Genomic DNA, 23,309 nt, shown 5'->3' on the forward strand with positions numbered 1-23,309 from the left:
GCTCCTGGACTCTGGTCATTTTGTGTTGGCACTGTTAAGGTTAACAGTTGCGTGCTTTGTGATTGACAGACAATCTAACAATCAAGTCTCGGGCAGGTTCTGGACTTCCTATGAACAGGTCATCAGCTTACACTTATTTGCTGGCTATTGTGACTCTGTCCTTGCTAAGCACTTCTCTTGCATTGTACTTACTGACTTCTGACCTTGGCTTCCCTTGTTAATACTCTTTTGGATTTTGATTTGTCTCTCTGGTTTGATCTTGGCTTGCTGACTCTGCTTCTGTGTTGTTTTATCATGTCCAGTTCTGTGTAACACTTATTCAGTGAAATGAATGTCGCCCAGTTGCCCTCTACCACCTAGGGAAGTTAAGGCAAGTAGGCAGGGACAGGGGCTGTGTCAAGTTTAGAACTCACGGTCTCTGTCATTCTTTTTCTTCCTGGTTTCAGCAGCAGCCACTGGGGAATTGCTCAACAGGCAATTCCATTACACTGCATTTGCGCAACGTGCGGCCTCAATCTTATACTTTGTTCTCTGAGTCAAAAACGTTCTCCTCCTCTTCCACCTAAAAAACTGCTGGTCTATAATCTCCCTAAACATTTTCATTAGATGGATTTTTAGTTTTCTAAATATTTACTGAGATGTTGAAAAATCGAAATTTCTGGGTCCCGATGCAGAAATGGTGGGCATTTTATATATATTGCATCTCTCCATCAACCTTCTATAAAAGATCCTATAATCATTATAATATTATAAAAATAAAGCAATGTATATTGCTATAAATACAGAAGAATGTCAATTTCTCTATAAAAATGCCATATGTTCATACAATGTGCTGATGTTTATTTGGAAAAATATTGTTTAATAAAAAAAAAAAACACTGATGTTTTTATGGCAGATTATCATGTAGTTTAGGAGCCAAAACCAGGAATAGATTCAAATAGAATGGGAAACATACAGGATGGAGTGATACTTCTTCCTGCTGGATATGCTAACATCAGCTTTAAAAGACAAGCAGCATATAAGGGATTTTACTAAATCAATTGCCATTGTGGTGGGGTTTAAAACACTGTGTGGGGCAACATGGTGGCTCAGTGGTTAGCACTGTAACCTTGCAGCACTTGAGTCCTGGGTTTGAATCTTACCAGGAACAACATTTGCAAGGAGTTTGTATGTTCTCCCCATGTTTGCTAGGATTTCCTCCCATTCTACATACTGATAGGGAAAAAAAAAAATGTACATTGTGATCCCTATATGCGGCTCACAATCTACAAAAAAAAACAAAAAAAAACAGTGTAAGGGTAAGATTTAAAAAAAAAAAAAATGGTTGCAATGTTATTAGACATAAATTATTAATTTCAAGCTGGAATTTTACATTATCTTTATTTAATTTTACATTTTTATGATACAGGGTAAACTCATTTCCTTCACAGATTTTTAAAGATTTGGCAGGAACACACCAATGATTATTAAAAATAATTACTTAAATATATTAATATAGGCTCTGATAAAATTCAGATACTGTACAAATAAATTTGGCTTGAATGACATAAGTCATATGTGGTTGCAAACTAAGGAATATGAGGTTGCTATTTGAGCCACTGGTCCAGCCAGGCAACTACCAACCATATATTTCAGTTTTGACCAAACAGGTACCAGTTTGGCAGCCAGAGATGTATTGTATGGACATACAAGTAGATAAAGCTAGATTCAGCTGGACAAAGGAGACACACAAAATATAGATGCAGCAGAGTTAAAGGGATTCTATCATTTAAACACATTTTTTTTCTGGTTGACCCGTAGGAATAGCCTTAAGAAAGTCTATTCGTCTCCTACCTTTAGATGTCTTCTCCAGGCCGCTGCTCTGTAAAATCCCGTTTTTTGCCGGTATGCAAATGAGCTCTCTCGCAGCACTGAGGGCGGGCCCCAGCACTCAAACAGCACGGGGGTGTCCTCAATGCTGCAAGAGAACTCTCCAGCGCCACCTCCATCTTCTTCAGGAATGGGGTCTTGACGCGTCTTCTTCCGGGGGTTGGCTTCAAACTTCTAGGCCTAGAGCAAAGCCGACTGCAGATGCCCAACGACCACAAGAAAATGGCCGCTTACAATACTGAAAAAGTGACCATTTTCTTGTGGCCGGCGGACATACGCAGTCATTTTTGCCCTAGGCCTGAGGCCTAGAAGTTTGAAGCCAACCCCTGGAAGAAGACACAAGGAAGACCCATTCCTGAAGAAGATGGAGGCGGTGCTGGAGAGTTCTCTCGCTGCATTGGCGACACCAACAGTGCTGTGAGAGAACTCATTTGCATACCAGCAAAAAACAGGATTTCTACTAAACGGTGGCATGGAGCGGATATCCAAAGGTAGGAGACGAATAGCCTTTCTTAAGGGTGCATTCAGACTACGTAACGCCGGGCGTGTATGAGAGCCGTACACGCCGGCATTACGGCAGACTGCCGAACACTTCCCATTCACTTCAATGGGAGCGCTCGTAACAGCGGCGTTTACGAGCGCTCCCATTGAAGTGAATGGGAAGTGTTCGGCAGTCTGCCGTAATGCCGGCGTGTACGGCTCTCATACACGCCCGGCGTTACGTAGTCTGAATGCACCCTTAAGGCTATTCCTATGTGTCAACCAGAAAAAAATGTGTTTAAATGATAGGATCCCTTTAACAATTTGGTTAAATTGCAGCAGCCTGATATCTTATCACAAAAGACAACAAAAAATAATGATAAATCATTGGATTAGGTCTTCTGTAAAAAGATCACAATGAGGCAGTTTAACCAATTGCAGAAGTTTCGGTTGACTCTGCTACCGTCTGAATACTGTATATATAGCTATAGTACCATAATATCTACTACAGGCATATATCATTGGTTCCCTTAGGGTTTTCATAAAAACATAGGCACAAAAAGGTACAAAAGAAGAAAAAAGTTACTAAAGAGTCAAAATTTAAAAAACAAAACTAATACAATACATAAACATATCTAAAAAAAATCTATATTGTTATTATAACTACAAAAATAGAAGTATCACAATATTTAGTGTTGCTAAACTAGACTAGACGTATACAATGTGAATGCATATTTTGCTTCAGAACATAAGACCTATGTACATACACCTCCATACTTATCAATGGCAGCTGGCACTTTTATTACTGTAGTTTACTCATATAAAGTCTCTATATAATCGAGCAAACGCCTCCGAATGCAAAAATCAGGATTTCTCCAAATCTTCTTCACACACGGTCTTGTATTACCAAGTTCGATAGTTAATGTATTTGTCCAAAAGAGATTAGAGATGTTTTGGTAAGGCCCATCGGTCCATTCTGTAGGTGCTCGGTGACAGGTCGGGATATTTTGGAATTCTATTGCTTTCATAGATAGTGAAATATTTTGTAATACATTTTTAAAAATCGTCACAAATCTATTACTATTCATACAAATAAGTTAAAATGACTAATGTTGGGTGATAAAATATGAAAATATTTTAATAAAAGTTCATTTGTTCCCTTCTTGCTTCCCATCCATGTACTGTCCATGCAGGAGATACAATGGCTCCCATTTACTAATAGACAGCGTAAACCTATACAAGTAATGTACTAGGTTTCACAGATCTCAGGGGATGATGCTGGATGATCAGTTTGGTGCATCTTTAGACTCTCTAGTCCACGCTTATACCGTCTATTTGTTGGCTTACTGTGGACCACAAATTTAAGCCAAAAACTGGCGCATTTTCCCACAAAACCACTTGGACTTTTAATCTTGTTGCAAACAATTTGCATAGTTTCGATCCAAAATGCACCACAATAATGAGATTTTTTCTCCAGAGGTGAGTCATAACCATTATAATAAATCTGTCCACGTTTTTCTTAAAAATCTTTGCCTTTCATATTTGAATTGGTTCCTTCATATTTGTCCCCGTTTTGATGGGTTGAAGAAATGTTACTGTCATTTACATTGCAATATTCTAAGCTTTGGAGACATTTTCAAATCAATTTCATGGGAGTGATATAATGTGTCAGGGGGTTTAGTTTCCATTCTGGGACTGTCGTGGTTTATATGTTGTCCCAAATATATCTTCATGATACCGCATCTCATTCTGGAAAATAAAATAAGTGGCAGTTTTATATACTTCATTCACTTTGCCAACAACAGGTACTTGTGGGTTTGAATACTGAATACTAAACATATATATATATATATATATATATATATATATATATATATATATATACAGTCCTATGAAAAAGTTTGGGCACCCCTATTAATCTTAATCATTTTTAGTTCTAAATATTTTGGTGTTTATAACAGCCATTTCAGTTTGATATATCTGATAACTGATGGACACAGTAATATTTCAGGATTGAAATGAGGTTTATTGTACTAACAGAAAATGTGCAATATGCATTAAACCAAAATTTGACCGGTGCAAAAGTATGGGCACCTCAACAGAAAAGTGACATTAATATTTAGTACATCCTCCTTTTGCAAAGATAACAGCCTCTAGTCGCTTCCTGTAGCTTTTAATCAGTTCCTGGATCCTGGATAAAGGTATTTTGGACAAACAATTCAAGTTCAGTTAAGTTAGATGGTCGCCGAGCATGGACAGCCCGCTTCAAATCATCCCACAGATGTTCAATGATATTCAGGTCTGGGGACTGGGATGGCCATTCCAGAACATTGTAATTGTTCCTCTGCATGAATGCCTGAGGATTTGGAGCGGTGTTTTGGATCATTGTCTTGCTGAAATATCCATCCCCGGCGTAACTTCAACTTCGTCACTGATTCTTGAACATTATTCTCAAGAATCTGCTGATACTGACTGGAATCCATGCGACTCTCAACTTTAACAAGATTCCCGATGCCGGCATTGGCCACACAGCCCCAAAGCATGATGGAACCTCCACCAAATTTTACAGTGGGTAGCATGTGTTTTTCTTGGAATGCTGTTTCTTTTTGGACGCCATGCATAACGCCTTTTTTTATAACCAAACAACTCAATTTTTGTTTCCAAAATGAAGCTGGCTTGTCCAAATGTGCTTTTTCATACCTCAGGCAACTCTATTTGTGGCGTACATGCAGAAACGGCTTCTTTCTCATCACTCTCCCATACAGCTTCTATTTGTGCAAAGTGCGCTGTATAGTTGACCGATGCACAGTGACACCATCTGCAGCAAGATGATGCTACAGCTCTTTGGAGGTGGTCTGTGGATTGTCCTTGACTGTTCTCACCATTCTTCTTCTCTGCCTTTCTGATATTTTTCTTGGCCTGCCACTTCTGGGCTTAACAAGAACTGTCCCTGTGGTCTTCCATTTCCTTACTATGTTCCTCACAGTGGAAACTGACAGGTTAAATCTCTGAGACAACTTTTTGTATCCTTCCCCTGAACAACTATGTTGAACAATCTTTGTTTTCAGATCATTTGAGAGTTGTTTTGAGTAGCCCATGATGCCACTCTTCAGAGGAGATTCAAATAGGAGATCAACTTGCAATTGGCCACCTTAAATACCTTTTCTTATGATTGGATACATCTGGCTATGAAGTTCAAAGCTCACTGAGGTTACAAAACCAATTTTGTGCTTCAGTAAGTCAGTAAAAAGTAGTTAGGGGAATTCAAATCAATAAAATGATAAGGGTGCCCATACTTTTGTACCGGTCAAATTTTGGTTTAATGCATATTGCACATTTTCTGTTAGTACAATAAACCTCATTTCAATCCTGAAATATTACTGTGTCCATCAGTTATTAGATATATCAAACTGAAATGGCTGTTGCAAACACCAAAATATTTAGAACAAAAAATGATTAAGATTAATAGGGGTGCCCAAACTTTTTCATAGGACTGTATATATATATATATATATATATATATATATATATATATATATATATATATATATATATATATATATATATATGCAAGTACAATATTCATTCATCTCCTTATTCTTAGCTGGAAGTTCCCGGATTTCTACATTTATGAGATAAACAGTTTTGCAAAACAACATGATTTCATGATATTCTGTCACAAAATGTCTATTTTTACATGTATCCACAAATGGCGATCCAGGGTTGTGTTATGAATTGTATTCTGTCAAGGGTTTTGCTAGTGTATGCAATATCATATTGAATTGGCTTTGAGAGAAAAGTGAAGTTGGACACTTCTGTGTTTTGGGCATAAGGGTCTTGTCACAACACGCAGTGTTTAAGAATAGTGGTCAATCTAGGATATGTAGTGTCTGTATTCCACTGCTGCCATCTCCAATGGTTGTCATATCCTCTGCTGTCATCCACTGATTCTGACATACATCATTACATATGGATGGATCTAATTAATATGTAAATTGTTCTGCTTGTAATCTGTTATCCCTCTTGGAAATGTATGAATAAAATGACAATGATATCTTTCCCCTTCTAACGCTGCCCAGTCAGTGCTGATGGAAGATTTGGCAGTGATACACCCTAATAACAATGGAAAAGTTAATGCCAAGTTGTCAAGTTATCCATACATTCTCAGCAGGAAATAACAGGGGAACACCACAATGCAGTTTTAAGAAAACATGCTCCAATATAAGACGATTGCAATTCTAATACAAGTGCAGGTATTACGTCATTCAATTTGCTTTAGGCTCATTGTAAATAAAAGACAAATCACGCACAAGTGTAAAATACCTTTAACTGTGTCAACCATTGTTCCGCTTCCTCATCACACAGACCCTTCTTCTTTGCAATGATCAGTTTAATAGTTGTAGCCACATCTCTGGCCATCTCAATATGTCCACACACGTACACATGGCCTTCCTCTCCAAACAGAGTTCTAAAAACCTCATCTTCAAGATTCTTTTCCAGAATGTGCTGGACATATGTCTGTGGATAATGGGAACGAGTAATTCATATTAAAAATCACAATTGTACAAGTATTGTTTCACATAGCTGAAAGAATTTTAAAATAAAATATCATGATAGTTGGCTTATAGGGGTTACATGGCAGGACAGCATTTTTGAGAAAAGGGACGGAATGGGTTAAAAAAAAATCAAACAAAGCACTCACCTCATGTTCCCATGCGGTAGCCATCCTGATGGTTCCAGGATCCCCTGCTGCTCCTGGTCCCAGACCACATGCAAGAAATGACCGCCCAGCCATTCACTGAGCAGTATTTTCTCTTTGTAAAAGGGGAACAGGACGGAGAGAACAGCAGGGGATCTGGGACTGGTGAAGTACAATAAATAATGATTTTCTTATTTGTTATCCCATTCTGTCCCATTTCCAAACATTCTGATCTGGATAGCCAACCGTTTCAAGCACATGACCAACCATGAACCTTCAGATGGACATTCAACTATCCCAGACACTTGGAAAATTAACAGATGAAAGTCGTTCAATGTGTTGGCCAAAGAGAGGGCACATGGTCTAGAAGCTGACAAAGAAGATGGTCACATTGAAAAAAGTTGCTGCTGGAAACATTTGGGATGTTACGGTATGAAGAATAAAGAGGCAATATGGAAAACAATGCGACTGTTTTATTGTACATTATGTATAAAATATATATTAAACTTTCCATATTGCTTCCTTAAGCTCTAAGCTAAGAATTTCCCACCTTTGCTTGTCCAGGCAACCGAGAGTAAGCAGTGAACACATCTTGTATGACACCTTTTCTTTTCATGTACTCCTTCTCTTCTTTGTAGATTTCATCAACCTCTGGTTGCTGGCAGCCTGTTAGCAATATCATAGAGCCAACTTTCTTACCTGAAATTGCAGGTTTAGAGAATTACTATTGGCATTTATGTCTATGTTGAATTATAGAAATTATGATGTTAAGTTACCAAAAATTATACCATATGTAAATGTATACAATAAATGTATAAAATATAATAACATTTTATTACTATATATATTTATTACATACATTTTAGAAAAAATAAAAGCTTAAATAGTAACTAGTGAGATTATTATAATACAATAAAAAAATCTGCAAATAAGCGTGATTTCCCTATCTTTCTGCTAGCATGTATTGGGGTTGTGCCGGTATGAACACTTATGCCCTATCCACAGGACTGTGGATAAGTGTCCGATCATTGGGGGCCCAATCTCCGGGTCCCCAGTGATCAGGAGGACAGGTTATCAAAAGTCGCCCTAAGGCCTCCTTGTAAATGGAGCGCCAATGCTCATGCATTACTGGCACTCCATTTACTTCTATGGGGTTGCCAGAATTGTAATGTGCCCATAGCCACATACAAATAAATGGAGCACCGGTCATGAAAGTGCACTGGGGCTCCATTCACAAAGAGGCCTTGGGGAGACTTTTGGTCCACTGTTCTCCTGATCAATGGGAGACTCGGCGGTCTTACCCCCAGCGATTGAACACTTATCCCCTGTCCTGTGGATAGGGGATAACTGTCCATACTGGGACAACCCCTTTATACTAATCTGTACTCTGAATGTGATAGGCAGAGAAGTGAGACTCGCATGTGTTCACATCTGCATTGAATAGTCCATTAGGAGCTTATGTTGTATATTCTATCAAATATGTTGGACATGCTGTGCTATTTTGTTAGGAAAAATAACAGGTCCCATTAAGGAAACACAACAGACCAAATCAGGGCTAATGGGGGGTACATTGGGTGTTGCCGATGTCCTTCATGTCGGGCGTCTAGCACTGTTGTTTTTTTCATTGTTCTGCTTCTGCTGCAAAGCAGAGCAATGCAAATAACCAATGTGAATGAGATCAAAAAAACCTTAGAGGGAATGTTTAATATCTCCAGAAACCTAATATTTAATCCTGAAATATCCTACTAGTAGTGTTAATGGAATACTTAAGGACCTTCAGAGATACGGTTCCTGAATCAGCTTGACATATCTATGAAAACCGGTTTGCAATCACATATCCAAACTGTGAACTGCTTTCCATATTTTAGTATCAAGTAAACAAACCCAAGCTAAAATACAAAAGTAATTTTTTAATGTAGAAAATAGTTTAGTTAAAAAAAATTGTTCATTTTATGCTGCATTAATGCATTCACGCCCTCCATGTTTATCATACCTTTCTCCATGTCATACAATCTCTGCTGCCAGAACGCTCTGAAAGGAGAAATTCCTGTTCCGGGGCCAATCAGAATACATGGCGACAAGGGGTTTGCTGGAATATGAAATGTATTTGTGCTGAAAAAAGAGAAATGTAATGTAAACCACAAATCCATAGCATACTGGGGAATGTTCATTCATTCTACAGATATTAGTGGATTATACACATTTTACGATATATTTTAGCTTTTTTAGCTGGGTGGAAAGGGGGGTACTAATGTTATTGGCAGCGCTCCATGGGAAAAAGTATGCAAATGAGCTCTCTTTCAGAATGAAAGTTGTTTTGTGGCATTATACCAACCCTGATTCTACTTCAATTATAAATAATCTTTGCTTATCACCTTGCTTTATTCATTAGATTTGTCATTAAGATCTTAGAGATTGGTCTATTTTGTTCTTAAAGGGAGTCTATCACCAGCACCCGGCATATGTACCCTGCAAACAGATAAGTTAGGGTCACCTGAATCAATGAGAATGGAATGGTGGAATTGGAGAAAAAGTGCATTTGTGCGACTTTCTTACAGGCTTTGTTTTTATGGCATTCACTGTGAGCCAACACGAAATGTCACCTGTATTTTATGGGTTGGTATGATTCCATGGTGCATGTAGTTTATATAGTTTTATTTACTTTTTTAAAAATTGTTTTGATCCTCCCCAAAATGGCGGTGTTCGTGCGGCACTAGGAAAATGGCACCTCGGTCGGTTTGAGTGACACCGTAATACCAGCAATCAGTGCCTGTATAACACAGCAAAGACTTGGGGGCTATGGTGGCTCTTCAGCTCCTGAGCGGCCGCCATATTTAAATACGATATCCGACATACTATGGAAGGGGTTACATATAGTTGCCATTCTGAAACCGAGCAGCTGCCATAGTTGCCAGGTCTCTGCTGTTCTACATAATGTCTGCAATCGGTGTCTGCTCCAATTGTGAACATTTACACTTCACTTACCCATGAAGATTTTAAAAAATATTGCAAAAACTGGAAAAAACTAAAAATTCTAATTGCCTACATCTCAAATAAAAATAAATACACAAAACCAAACAGAAACAAATTAGGTATCCCTGTATCCACAAATACCCAAACTACAAACATATGCAAGTAATATGGTGAATACGGGGCAAAAAAATGAAAATGGCCAAACTGCTGTATTTTTTCTGTTTTGCCTACTACAAAAATTAAATAAAAAGTGATCATCAAACATTCCCCAAAATGGTATAACTAAGGGTATGTTCACACGGCAAAACCAGCATGCCACATGTGAACATTAAGCGTGGCATTCCGCTCCGGATTAGGCCCAAATGAATGGGTCTAATCAGGAGGGAGCCATATGAACTGACCCTAAAATGTATGTTTGGCCCTGCATAAAATGAGGCCTTATTCAGCCCCGCATACAAAAATATAGAAAAGTTACAGATGTCAAAATTGTCATATTGGATTTTTTGAAGGTATCAAACACAATCAAAACTATATCGCCATAATCTTTCCCAACCCACAGAATAATGGAAACATGTAACTTTAGCTGCACAGTGAACACCATAAAAACATAACCCATAAGAAAGTGGCGCAAATACAATTTTTCTCTAACTCCACCCCATTCTGATTTTTTTTCCAGCTCCAAACACATTGTATGGAATAGTATATGTACCACTATGAATGCAATTTGTCCCACAAAAATGAAGCCCTCATATGGTACTGTGAACAGGAAACTAAAAAAAAAGTTATGGCTTTTGGAAATATGAAAAATGGTGGTGGCAAGAAGGGGTTAAGAAACAAAGACAGAGTTACCTATTCACAAGGTAAAAACACCCTCTGATTCAAGAGACCCTAACCTATCTATCTTTGGGGCTACACTGCGGTTTTAAACGCAAAGTGGGCATGGGATTCGCATGAATACCATCCACTTTGCAGATACTGAAAAATGCCGCAATATTTCCTGCGTCGTTTCCGATGTGGGGCCCCGGCCTAAATCTAAAATTGGTTGGAAGTCATGCATTTCTGTATTCTGTCTGCATTCTTTATTCTGTATTCTGCATTCTGTATTCTTTTCATACCTTCGTATAAAGCAAGGAACCATATCATTCAGGCTGATAGTGTTAAACCATGTGCTACATACTCCATGGCGAAGTGGACCATGACCTCCTAAAATTAAACATTATTCCATAAACAGGAGAAAAAAAAAAAAATTATTGATAAATTAGAATTATGATAAAATATATTGTATATTTTAAAATATTATTTATCTCTTTATAGAAAGCAATTCCTTCCTGTGATAATGAAACTTATGAGACCATATATTCAGTAGATGCTACCAATAATAGACTACTATTAAGCTGTCCAATGCTATTATTAACAAAAAAGGAAAAAATGTGGCTCACTATACTCATCCATTCCATTTACAGTAAATAAGGTTTATTCATTGTAAAAGATGAATGTGTTGGCCCTCATAAAATGAACACTTGTACAATACTCAATGGACCCCATTATAGTCAATGGGGTTCTTTTAGATCCATTGTTAGCTGGATTGTTTTTGCAGTTGTATGAAAAGTTTAATAAAATTACACAGGGGATCCCTACATCTATTTTATTTATTTTTTTCAATTGATGTGTTTTTGGTTTTGAATCCAGGCAAGGTATTATGAAGGGCAGTCACTATAATGGTTTAGCCACTAACTCCATTGATTCACTTTCTGCGGAAACTCCTCAGCCTGTCATATTTAGTTTAAGGGTGGGTTCACATCTGCGCCCCGGTCTCCACTTTCAGGTTTCTGTCTTCTGCCCAACTGGACAGGAGACGGAAACCGGCAGTCACTTTTCAAACACATTCGTTTGAATGGGTTTGCAAAGTGTCCGCCCGTGAGCGTCTATGAGAGTTTTGTGGTCTCCGCGGTGAAACAGATATGCAGGACTTTGTGTCCAGTTAAAAAAAAAACGGAGACTACAAAACGCACACGGACGCTCACAGGTGGATACTGGCTGCCAGGTTTCCGTCTCCTGTCGGCAGAGCACAGAAACCTGAAAGCAGAGACCAGGGCGCAGATGTGAACCAGCCTTAACTCACACCAGTTTTCTGCTGTGAATTATACAGGAAATCTATGCTAGCTTTCCATTCTGGCCCATAGGCCAGAACCTCTTTATAAATCAGGCATAACTTGTTACTGTTGGGCCCTTTATTAAAACTAACATAAAAAATGACAATTTTAATAAATCTTCTCCAATTAGATGCTGCTGTAGTACCATATACAGTCCTATGAAAAAGTTTGGGCACCCCTATTAATCTTAATCATTTTTAGTTCTAAATATTTTGGTGTTTGCAACAGCCATTTCAGTTTGATATATCTAATAACTGATGGACACAGTAATATTTCAGGATTGAAATGAGGTTTATTGTACTAACAGAAAATGCGCAATATGCATTAAACCAAAATTTGACCGGTGCAAAAGTATGGGCACCCTTATCATTTTATTGATTTGAATACTCCTAACTACTTTTTACTGACTTACTGAAGCACAAAATTGGTTTTGTAACCTCAGTGAGCTTTGAACTTCATAGCCAGGTGTATCCAATCATGAGAAAAGGTATTTAAGGTGGCCAATTGCAAGTTGTTCTACTATTTGAATCTCCTCTGAAGAGTGGCATCATGGGCTACTCAAAACAACTCTCAAATGATCTGAAAACAAAGATTGTTCAACATAGTTGTTCAGCGGAAGGATACAAAAAGCTGTCTCAGAGATTTAACCTGTCAGTTTCCACTGTGAGGAACATAGTAAGGAAATGGAAGACCACAGGGACAGTTCTTGTTAAGCCCAGAAGTGGCAGGCCAAGAAAAATATCAGAAAGGCAGAGAAGAAGAATGGTGAGAACAGTCAAGGACAATCCACAGACCACCTCCAAAGAGCTGCAGCATCATTTTGCTGCAGATGGTGTCACTGTGCATCGGTCAACTATACAGCGCACTTTGCACAAATAGAAGCTGTATGGGAGAGTGATGAGAAAGAAGCCGTTTCTGCACGTACGCCACAAATAGAGTTGCCTGAGGTATGAAAGAGCACATTTGGACAAGGCAGCTTCATTTTGGAAACAAAAATTGAGTTGTTTGGTTATAAAAAAAGGCGTTATGCATGGCGTCCAAAAAGAAACAGCATTCCAAGAAAAACACATGCTACCCACTGTAAAATTTGGTGGAGGTTCCATCATGCTTTGGGGCTGTGTGGCCAATGCCGGCATCGGGAATCTTGTTAAAGTTGAGGGTCGCATGGATTCCACTCAGTATCAGCAGATTCTTGAGAATAATGTTCAAGAATCAGTGACGAAGTTGAAGTTACGCCGGGGATGGATATTTCAGCAAGACAATGATCCAAAACACCGCTCCAAATCCTCAGGCATTCATGCAGAGGAACAATTACAATGTTCTGGAATGGCCATCCCAGTCCCCAGACCTGAATATCATTGAACATCTGTGGGATGATTTGAAGCGGGCTGTCCATGCTCGGCGACCATCTAACTTAACTGAACTTGAATTGTTTGTCCAAAATACCTTTATCCAGGATCCAGGAACTGATTAAAAGCTACAGGAAGCGACTAGAGGCTGTTATCTTTGCAAAAGGAGGATGTACTAAATATTAATGTCACTTTTCTGTTGAGGTGCCCATACTTTTGCACCGGTCAAATTTTGGTTTAATGCATATTGCGCATTTTCTGTTAGTACAATAAACCTCATTTCAATCCTGAAATATTACTGTGTCCATCAGTTATTAGATATATCAAACTGAAATGGCTGTTGCAAATACCAAAATATTTAGAACTAAAAATGATTAAGATTAATAGGGGTGCCCAAACTTTTTCATAGGACTGTATACCCTGAGACATGATAAGATGCTGTAGTAATACTGTATATATACTGATAGACATGATAAGATTATGCTGTAGTAATACTGTATATATTGACAGAAATTATGTAATGATGCTGTAATAATACTGTTTATACACTGACATGATGAGATGTTATTATAGTGAAACTGTATATACACTTTTTTAGAAATTGAGACTTAGTGCATTGGTATAAGAGAGGCATGTCATCAAAATGTAAAATGCAGAAAAAAGTATGACTGTAGATTTCATGTAGATTTAATTCATAATTAATACACAAAGTATACTGACAAATTGCAGCCTATTTTCAGTGTCACTCATTGATTTAACAACTAAGTCACTAACCTTGAGTTCTGTAGTTTACAACTGCAATGGTGAGATGAATTTCTCCAGGCGTCATGTCATTTGAGGAGCTTATAGAGTAGTACCTTGCCTTAAGCGGTGGCAACTGAGTCAACAGAAATGTAGTCGGGACGTCTAGTGATTTAAACTCTTCCAGAACTTCAAGCAATGATGGATAATTGTCAGATTTCCAGGCGTTATACTTTTTTGTATCCTAAAAATGTATGATGATACAAAAGACTTTATTAAATCTTGGACCAGAATTTCAGATAAATGAAAAACAATGGGGAAGATGTATGAAGACCGGGGGTTTCATATCTCCTGTGCTATTAGAGCTTGCACCTGATCTATGAGGAGGACCACGTCTACTCGTAAGTAAGGCGCACCCTTTACTGCACTGAAATCCATGACAACTTATTGCTCTGTTTTCTGGGGTACATGATCATAAATCCATCACCAATACTGTGCACTATACAATGTGACATCTTGACTTACCCTCATATGGACCATTAATATGTATTTTAGTGCTACTCAGCATCCACATAATGTGTGAAAAAGACAATTGTTTTGGACACTGGCAACACGAAATGCGTAAGCACCTTAAAAGTTCTGTTCCATTCAATTGTTTTTCCAGCTAATTTTCAGATAATTTGTTGTTTTTGCCACAAATATAAGTTACCCAAAATAGACACATTCAGTTATATCTAAAGGACAATCTTAGGTGTAGAGTGATGGACCTTGTACGTACTTTGCTCAAGTCTTCCAGTCTCTGTTTGTCTCCTACGTCAGCAGCCAGAAGAGACAACTTTTTCAGAAGCAACTGGGAAGGTGGAGTAGTTATGTCTAGGAAATAAGTCAATGCCTGGGACAGTGAACAGGGAGGGATTTTCTCACTGATTGTCCAGAAGTTACCTGAAAACACAGGAAGGAGAGGAAATTTATTCGAAAGCGATCCAAAGTGTTCCTGACAGTTTCTAATTATTCCCACCTTTGCTAAGTTTAGGTAATTTTTTTAGTACAAAGTGATACGTAAAATCCCATAAAGTCCTGTAAATGACATGACCTTGGACAGCTTCACACATCCTTCCTTCATATCCTAAGCAGGTGGCTTAATTTGCTTGATAAAGTCATTCATTTGCAATAGTTCCTGGACTTTATTTAGCAAGAAGTTTAACCGTATGACTTTTCCTTACTGTGGTACAAGATAACCTTTAGTGAACCTACAAGATTTACAGCCCTAGACGACAACAGCCAATTGTAGCCAGAGTCTCAGTACAATGTTATTCCTCTTCCTCTTATTTGCAGGCATGCAGTGCAAGGTTATTACAGCCTGTACTAATATCACTGATACTGTGTGATAGAAATAATGAGGGGCCTCCACACAGTATAATTTGCTCCACAGTGACACCATGCAGTACATTCTGCCCCACAGTGGCCCCCACACAGTACAATCTGCTCCACAGTGACCCCCACATAGTCTAACTTATTCCACAGATGGGTGTCCACAGAGAGGGCTCTGAGTGCCTCTTCTGGCCATAGCTTCACTTACACTGCCTTAAGCTAAGGCCCCACATTGCAGAAAGCACTTAAAAAATGCTGCAAAAAAAAAAAAAAAAAAAAAACGCACTGGAAAAGCACTGCTTTTTCCATTGCATTTTAGCTGCATTTTTCTCTGCAGTTTTTCTTCCCTTATTAAATCTATAGGGAAAATGCAAGTGTTTTTGCTGGTAAAATTGACATGCTGCATTTTTCTAAAACACAGGTTTTCAACAGCAATGTGTACTGTATATTGGATTAGCCAGAATCTCATTCACTTTGCTGGTACTGTACAATTCAGGGTTTTTTCTCTGCTGCATTTCTGCAACCTGGGCCCTTAACCTTAAAGGGGCTCTATCATTGGGAAAAGTCATTTTTAGATAAGCAAATCCTTGTATAGCCTTTAGAAAGGCTATTCCACATGTACCTTTTGTCTGTAAATCACCTCCGGGTTTTTTGAATGAGCCCGTTTTTATCCATATGCTAATTAGTCTTTCGATGCACCCCGGAAGTCTGATCGGGCACCCTCTGCCTATTGTTTCCTATGTATGTGCACAGCCCATTCTGCTGCTGCTGCTGACTTCCTGTTTGAGAGGTAGTGCTGCTGGGAACTTCCTGTGCTGGCTGGAAGCTAATTAGCATATGAATAAAAACGGGCTCATTCAAAAACCACTGAGGCAATCTACATACTAAAGGTAGGTGTGGAATAGCCTTTCTAAAGGCTATGCATGTATGTGCTTAGTTAAAATGACTTTTCCCAATGATAGAGCCCCTTAAACAGGATCAAGTACTAAATTGTAAATGACTTATATAATTTAAGTGTTGCTATGCCACTGAACAATATGGATTTTTTTTTTTTTTTTTTTAATTGCATCCATCTAAGTGGAAAGATTTATTTTTTTTTAAATGCCCTGTAGTCCAACAAGTTCAGTTTTAATACTTCAAGTCAAAATTCCATCTAGCAATAATGCTTGATTATATAGCGACATGGGATAGATCAGCAGTCCATTGAAGAGCAGTAAGGCATTTGCCATATCAGATTGGTTTGTAATACAAATGATAATATCCATCATAATGTATGGTTATATGGCAGGTTAAAGAGGATATGTTGTCAGTGTCCTTGGCCACCCCGTTTAAGGACAATATAATATGGGGGCAGGTCTGCTGAATTCTGGGCTCTGGGCTAGTAGGAGAGTGGAGCTGTCCCCATATTAAGCTGTCCATAGACAAGGCAACATAATGTGCTGACAGATAACTAATCTAATATGGCTAATAAAAAAAATCCTGTTTTTTATTACCTGCTATTATATTTCATGTCATTATATAGCCAAGGATTATTTGTTATTTATCTGCAGTTAGGTACAGTATATTGTAGAAGAGGTCATTGGATAAAACTGCAAAAATTAGAACAGAGCAAAGAAAAAAAATCCTTTTTATCGTAAAGTCACCCAAAAGTTACTTGTATTTGATGATGGGAGTCAGGAAATCATTATATCAAAGAGACAGCTTAACCATCCAGTATTAGAATGACGCAGCAAACATCTGTATATAGCAAGAAGGAAGTTAAGGCGTTCACCAAAACAAAGCAGACCCTTACCCTGTTCGCTGCGTGTCTCCAGCCGGATGTCCTGATTGATGGGGGGCGCATCCTTCAGAAGTTTCATTATACTTGTAACTAGCTCGGGCTGATTGCCAGGAAACACACCAACATGTTCTCCTGGCAGATACTCAACTTCCTGGGAATTCTCACTGGAAAGTTTCACTAGGAGGGTGGCACGGCTGAAAACAACAAGAAGGAACTCATAATAGGAGTAATTACGTATACAGGATTTCCTCTCACTGAGCAGAATCAACAAATTCATTTACAGCGGGGCTCCACCATGTTATTAATGTTGCTTCTTGGATGTATCATAGAAGATGATAATTTATGTAGAGCATGTCTATCAGCATCCAAACCCAGTAGGATTTGGCAAGTGCCCACAATTGTCTGGTGTTGACATCAGCACTTATGTTACTGAATGCTATTAGGAGACAGTCTGTAAAAGCAATATTGCCCGTGGTATGATCAGTTATTGTTTATTATAATTCTACATAGAAACTTTTTGTGAAGAAAGATCCAATTCACTTCTATTGAACTGAAATTGAAAATTTGCACCGGTACTCAATATTCCATTCATTCCAGTATTAGAAGGTTTTCTTAGTGTATATTCATACTATAGTACATTTTCTTAAGTTTTGTTCACACTTTCCATTTATATCTGTCCTTGATAAGGTCATAGTCACGTTTATGACTAATTGACCAATAATCTCAGGTAACTGTCGTCGTCCTAATTGATAAGGCTGAGGGCCGGCGCTGAAGAAATCACAGCATTCTGTGTTGGTATTCATTCTTCCCTCAACCAAAGAATCTGTGCTGACGTACTTTTTATTGAGAACACAGGGTTAAATAGTAGCAGAGAAAGGAAGTGATATAACAACAATGTAAGTTTTCATTTTCATTGCTGATTGGTATGATACATCTCAATCAAACAGAAAAAGTTTAAGCAGTGCCATATATAGCCAGCTGGTCCCGCTCCTGCGTGATTACCTTGGGACGCTGTCTTATGGCAGTAAGCCAAGCATTTGTTTTTCTTGTACCCATCTTGGATACAGACGCCATCTTATCATATAACATTATAGCAGTTTCAAGCATAAGCAACTATATCTAGCATTCAACTTTAAGGATAACAATGTACAAATTACAGGATTATAAACTTCACAGTCCCCCCTAAAAACATTGTTATACTTTCCCTAAGTCCCTGGTGTCTATCACCAATCTGGACCCAGACAGGTTTGGGGCAGGGGATTTCTTTATCAGGTTAAAGAGGACCTTTCACCACTTTTGGGCACATGCAGTGTTATATACTGCCAGAAAGCCGACAGTGCGCTGAATTCAGCGCACTGTCGGCTTTCCCGATCTGTGCCCGCTTTAAAGAGCTTACGGTGCCGGTACCGTAGTGCTCTATGGTCAGAAGGGCGTTTCTGACCATTAGCCAGAGACGTCCTTCTGTCTCGCGGCGCCAATCGCGCTGTACTGTGGAGCCGGGAGGAACGCCCCCTCCCTCTCCTGATAATACTCGGCTATGGACGAGCGCTGTGAGCAGAGGGAGGGGGGAGTTCCTCCCCGCTCCACAGCACAGCGTGATAGGCACCGCGAGGCAGAAGGACGTCTCTGGCTAATGGTCAGAAACGCCCTTCTGACCATAGAGCACTACGGTACCGGCACCGTAAGCTCTTTACAGCGGGCACAGATCGGGAAAGCCGACAGTGCGCTGAATTCAGCGCACTGTCGGCTTTCTGGCAGTATATAACACTGCATGTGCCCAAAAGTGGTGAAAGGTCCTCTTTAAGACAAGCGACCCCTAATGGGCCACCCCCCTTTATACTTGGACTTATCCAGAGCTGGCGCCCAACGTGGGGCTACATTCGAAGTGGCGAGGGACCACCCTGGCCAACGCCGAGCCCACCTGGATGACCCTGAATCGTCCAATTTAGGAGCCTGATCACCTCCACTCAGACACGGTAAGTCTGCTGATTCTATAAATCTGTGGCTTATCTGTGTATTGGACGGTCCTGTGTGAGTCTGGGGACAGTTCTGTCGACTCCTGGGGTCTGCCTGAGCGACTGGGACACCCTCGCTGTGTAGTTCCAAGAACCTGATTTGTTTGTAAGTCGCAATTGGCTAACTGTCTGTTGGATTGGGCATGATCGATAAGGGAGACCCCATTGAGTGTGTGTTACACATCCCGTAGCATGTGTGTTAGAGTAGTTTATTTTTTATGGTGACTCCCTATAGTTAAATAGACCAGAGATTAGTCCTTGTCCAGATCCCTGGATTAGCTCTGGGGTTGCAGAGCAGGGAACTCCTGCCCAGTCAAGTATGGCCACTACTAGACCACCAGAAAGGTTGGGAAGTAGTGGGGTCCTGGTCTCTGGGAGAACGCCAGCCTGTGACCCCTGACGCGGACACAGGTTTTGTGGCACCAGGGGGGTTCACATACACTGCAAATTCCAGGCTAGTTGCAGGTATTGTGACTGGACGCGGTCACAAGACCCGAATCTCCCATTCCGAGATTGCCCAGCCTTTATTGTGTAAACTCTGTGTAAGATGATGGAGGGTTTATGCAGTCCATGATCAGAATGAGAGAATCTATTCAGGGGGGTTATGAGCGTGCCCCTGACTTGGTTGCAATGAGAGAAGGCAAACAGCATGTTAAGAAAATGAAAAGATTAATGGAAGTGTTTAGTATGCCTTAGCAAGTGAGATTACAGTCAGCCCAATGGACAGCTGCTATCAGACGAAGAAAGAAGGGGAGGATCCAGCAGAAGATAGAGGCGGCGCAGGATCCTGTTCTTGGGCAGTGGTGGTGATGCCCTCATTGCATTTTTGGTGCTGAGGCCCTCCCCCATCGCTGCCAGAGAACTAATTTACATACCAGTAAAAACCGTTATTACTAAGGAACGGCGCGGCGGAGATCCCATCTAAAGGTAGGAGACGAATAGCCTTTCTAAAGGCTATTCTGATGTGTTAGCCACAGAAAAAAGATTTTTAATGGTAGAATCCCTTTAATTTGCTCATTCCCGGTGAAAGATGCTCTTTAAAAGGATCAAGGACTAGAGATGAATGGCCTATCCTTAGAACAGGGCATCAATATCAAATCAATGGGTGTCCAACACACAGCACCCCCACCAATCAGCTGTTGTGGCTGCCTTATGTCCACAGTGTACAAAGCTAAATGCAGACAGCCTTGTACACTGTGTAATGACTATGCTGCTCTATTGCTGGAATATTTTCAATGGAAGGCAATGATGGACGCTCTTATTTGAGTGCCAAATAAACCAAATAAGGAAGCTTTCTGGTCGATCTTGGTACAGTCTCCATGGCTGATTCAGGCTTACGCTTTCTGTATATCAGCTATATAACCTCTCTGCTGCAGCTATATAACCTGCAGCAGAAAGATAAAGATCTACTTCAGCTTTGTGCCACAGGTTCATAGTATTTGGAGAGGATGTTTTAGGTGGAAAACTGCCTCAAATTCCTCTCCAAATTCCTCATAATAAATCTAGCTTTAGGCCTAGCCTCAGAATCCAGTCCAAAAAATGGCTAGCCGCGACTGGATGCCGATGCAGTGTATACAGAGCACCGGCATCCAGTCATGGCATTCCGCTCCGGATTAGGCCCAAATGAATGGGCCTAGTTGGGATTGAGTGTTGCGAGGCGGACGTCCGTGGCTGAATCCGCCTGAAAAAATGGCATGTTGCTTCTTTTTTCTGTGAGTGGAAACAAACCGCTCACAGAAAAAGGAAATGACCGGCTCCCATTGTTTTCAAAGATAGGTGTTTTTATGAGCAGGAATCTGACATGGATTCCACGTCAAAATCCAGCCCAAAAAACCCCGTCTGAACCCGGTCTTACAGGGAAACACTAATATCTCATGAATGCAAAAAGACAAGTACAGCAATGGTTAAATCACACAACTGCTTCTGCTGAACATTTCACAGATTTCTTGCATGCATCATTTTAGCAGATAGCGCAAATCCCTTATGCCGAGCTGTATGTACCAATGTTCTCAACCCACTTACCTAGACTTAGAGCTTTGCAAATTTTGCCTTGACTTTAAGGTCATTTTTAGGATACTTCTTGAATGCAGTTTGGAAAGTGCTGCAGGCAAACAGATCATTTTTGCAGTTAATATCTGACTACATTGTGCCTCACATACAGACTATAAGTAATAAGAATTGCTAGCGATCTTTATTTTGTTATAATGCATTGGTCTAATTCTTATTAAGGCTGAGGCCCCACATTGGAGAAACACATTTTTTGGCTGCAGAATTTCTGCTTTTTTTTTTTTAGCCAAACCCAGAAGTGGATTGATCAAAAAGGAGAAGTATAAGAGTGTCCTATATATCTCCCATTCCTTTAGCAGCTACTCCTGGGTTTGGCTCAAAAAAAGCAGCAAAATCTGCAACAAAAAAAAGCTGTATTTCCACAACATGGGTCCTTAGCATAAATTTCATTTACTCAGTGTCAGCTTTAGGTCCAAATAAGTGCTATTTAAGTTCAAAGTATAACTTTATAGTGAACTCAGCTATTTTCCTGACACAATCTCCTAATTTCTTGCAAAGACATGAATTGTAAAGCACAGGAGTGCACTGCATACTGATTTATCATTAGCTTCAATGGGGAGGGAATTTATCACAGGTATAATTTTTAGACTAAAGCCCCATGTAGCAAAGCACAGCAAAAAAAAAACCACAGCGGAAAAAACTGCAATGGAAATGTATCACATTTTTTTATTTGCAAAGTTTTTGGGCCACTTTACATGGCGTAAGCACGATGCTCATTTAGACACGTATACACGTGACCGAGCATGGCGCTTCAAAACAGAGCCCATTGATTTCAATGGGAAGCGCACGTACATAGGCATATACGCGCGCTTCCCATTGAAATCAATGGACTCTGTTTTGAAGCGCCGTGCTCTGTTTTGAAGCGCCGTGCTCTGTTTTGAAGCGCCGTGCTGACTTTCTGCCCTTGTTATATCTATATAGCTTCCACAGGTAGAATAGACATGCTGTGATTTTCAAAAATGCAAACGTTTTTGAAAATGCAGCTGGAATGCATTGTGGTTCTTCCCACAGCGCTTTGAGCAGAAAGTTCACAGAGTTTTCCTCCACGGACTTTCTGTTACCATTATATCTACGGGGGAAGCTGGTGAAGGGGGAAGCATTGGTGTTTCAGTAGATATAATTGACGTGCTGCAATTTCCAAAACTGCGCCAGTTATGGAAATTGCAGCATGTCCGCACTGCGGTTTGCAATGTGTGGATGGGATTAGCCAGAATCCCATCCACTTTGCAGTTAATGTAAAACGAAGCATTCACCATGAGGGGCCCAGGACTTAAAGGTAGCTGCAGCCATTAAATAACCTTCAGCCCCTTTTAGCCCCTTTAATTTCATAAAGGATCTTTAGGTTAACTTCCAAGACAAGATATAACTTGCAAAAAAAACAACCTGGGCTAAAAAGCCTTAAAAATTGGCAACAAACAAAAATGCACTCAAAAGAATGTATCATACACTTTCATCATTTTTCACCAGGAATTCACTGTATGATAAAAGTTGCAAATTGTGGTGAGCAATTGCTCTGACTTTTGAATGAGAGGATATTAATGGTGCCATGTGAGGGCTGTTAAAAAATGGCTGTGACATGGCCGATTATGATATTTTTGGGAATGGAGGTTTACTAAACATTATTCCAGAAACTGGGTTAAATTATAGCTCAAACATCAGAAGGGGATTCTTTGATGTAAGAACATTAGGATTATGGAAGTCTCTGTTAGCGGAAACTGTACAGAGATCCTCTAAAAGAACTAGACAAAGGTCCGTATGCCCTCCTTGAGAGCAGCAATATTCATAGTTATAGCATTTATTAGTAGGGTTGAG

The 23,309-nt window shown here is 39.6% G+C and overlaps 1 protein-coding gene across 1 annotated transcript in view; it reads right to left on the bottom strand.

Annotated features, from left to right (window-relative positions):
• Positions 1 to 4,026: 4,026 nt before the first annotated feature.
• Positions 4,027 to 23,309, bottom strand: part of NOS2 (nitric oxide synthase 2) — a 48,918-nt gene continuing 29,635 nt past the window's right edge. The window contains exons 18-26 of the mRNA XM_075263082.1: positions 21,453 to 21,531; positions 17,428 to 17,609; positions 15,043 to 15,206; positions 14,298 to 14,508; positions 11,137 to 11,224; positions 9,042 to 9,160; positions 7,599 to 7,747; positions 6,673 to 6,867; positions 4,027 to 4,098 (exon numbers count right to left, since the gene is read on the bottom strand). Of these exons, the coding sequence (XP_075119183.1) occupies positions 4,027 to 4,098; positions 6,673 to 6,867; positions 7,599 to 7,747; positions 9,042 to 9,160; positions 11,137 to 11,224; positions 14,298 to 14,508; positions 15,043 to 15,206; positions 17,428 to 17,609; positions 21,453 to 21,531 (1,259 nt within the window). The remainder of the gene's footprint in view (positions 4,099 to 6,672; positions 6,868 to 7,598; positions 7,748 to 9,041; positions 9,161 to 11,136; positions 11,225 to 14,297; positions 14,509 to 15,042; positions 15,207 to 17,427; positions 17,610 to 21,452; positions 21,532 to 23,309) is intronic.

This window comes from Leptodactylus fuscus, chromosome 2 (genome assembly GCF_031893055.1).
Source record: "Leptodactylus fuscus isolate aLepFus1 chromosome 2, aLepFus1.hap2, whole genome shotgun sequence".
In the NCBI taxonomy this organism is placed as follows: domain Eukaryota; kingdom Metazoa; phylum Chordata; class Amphibia; order Anura; family Leptodactylidae; genus Leptodactylus; species Leptodactylus fuscus.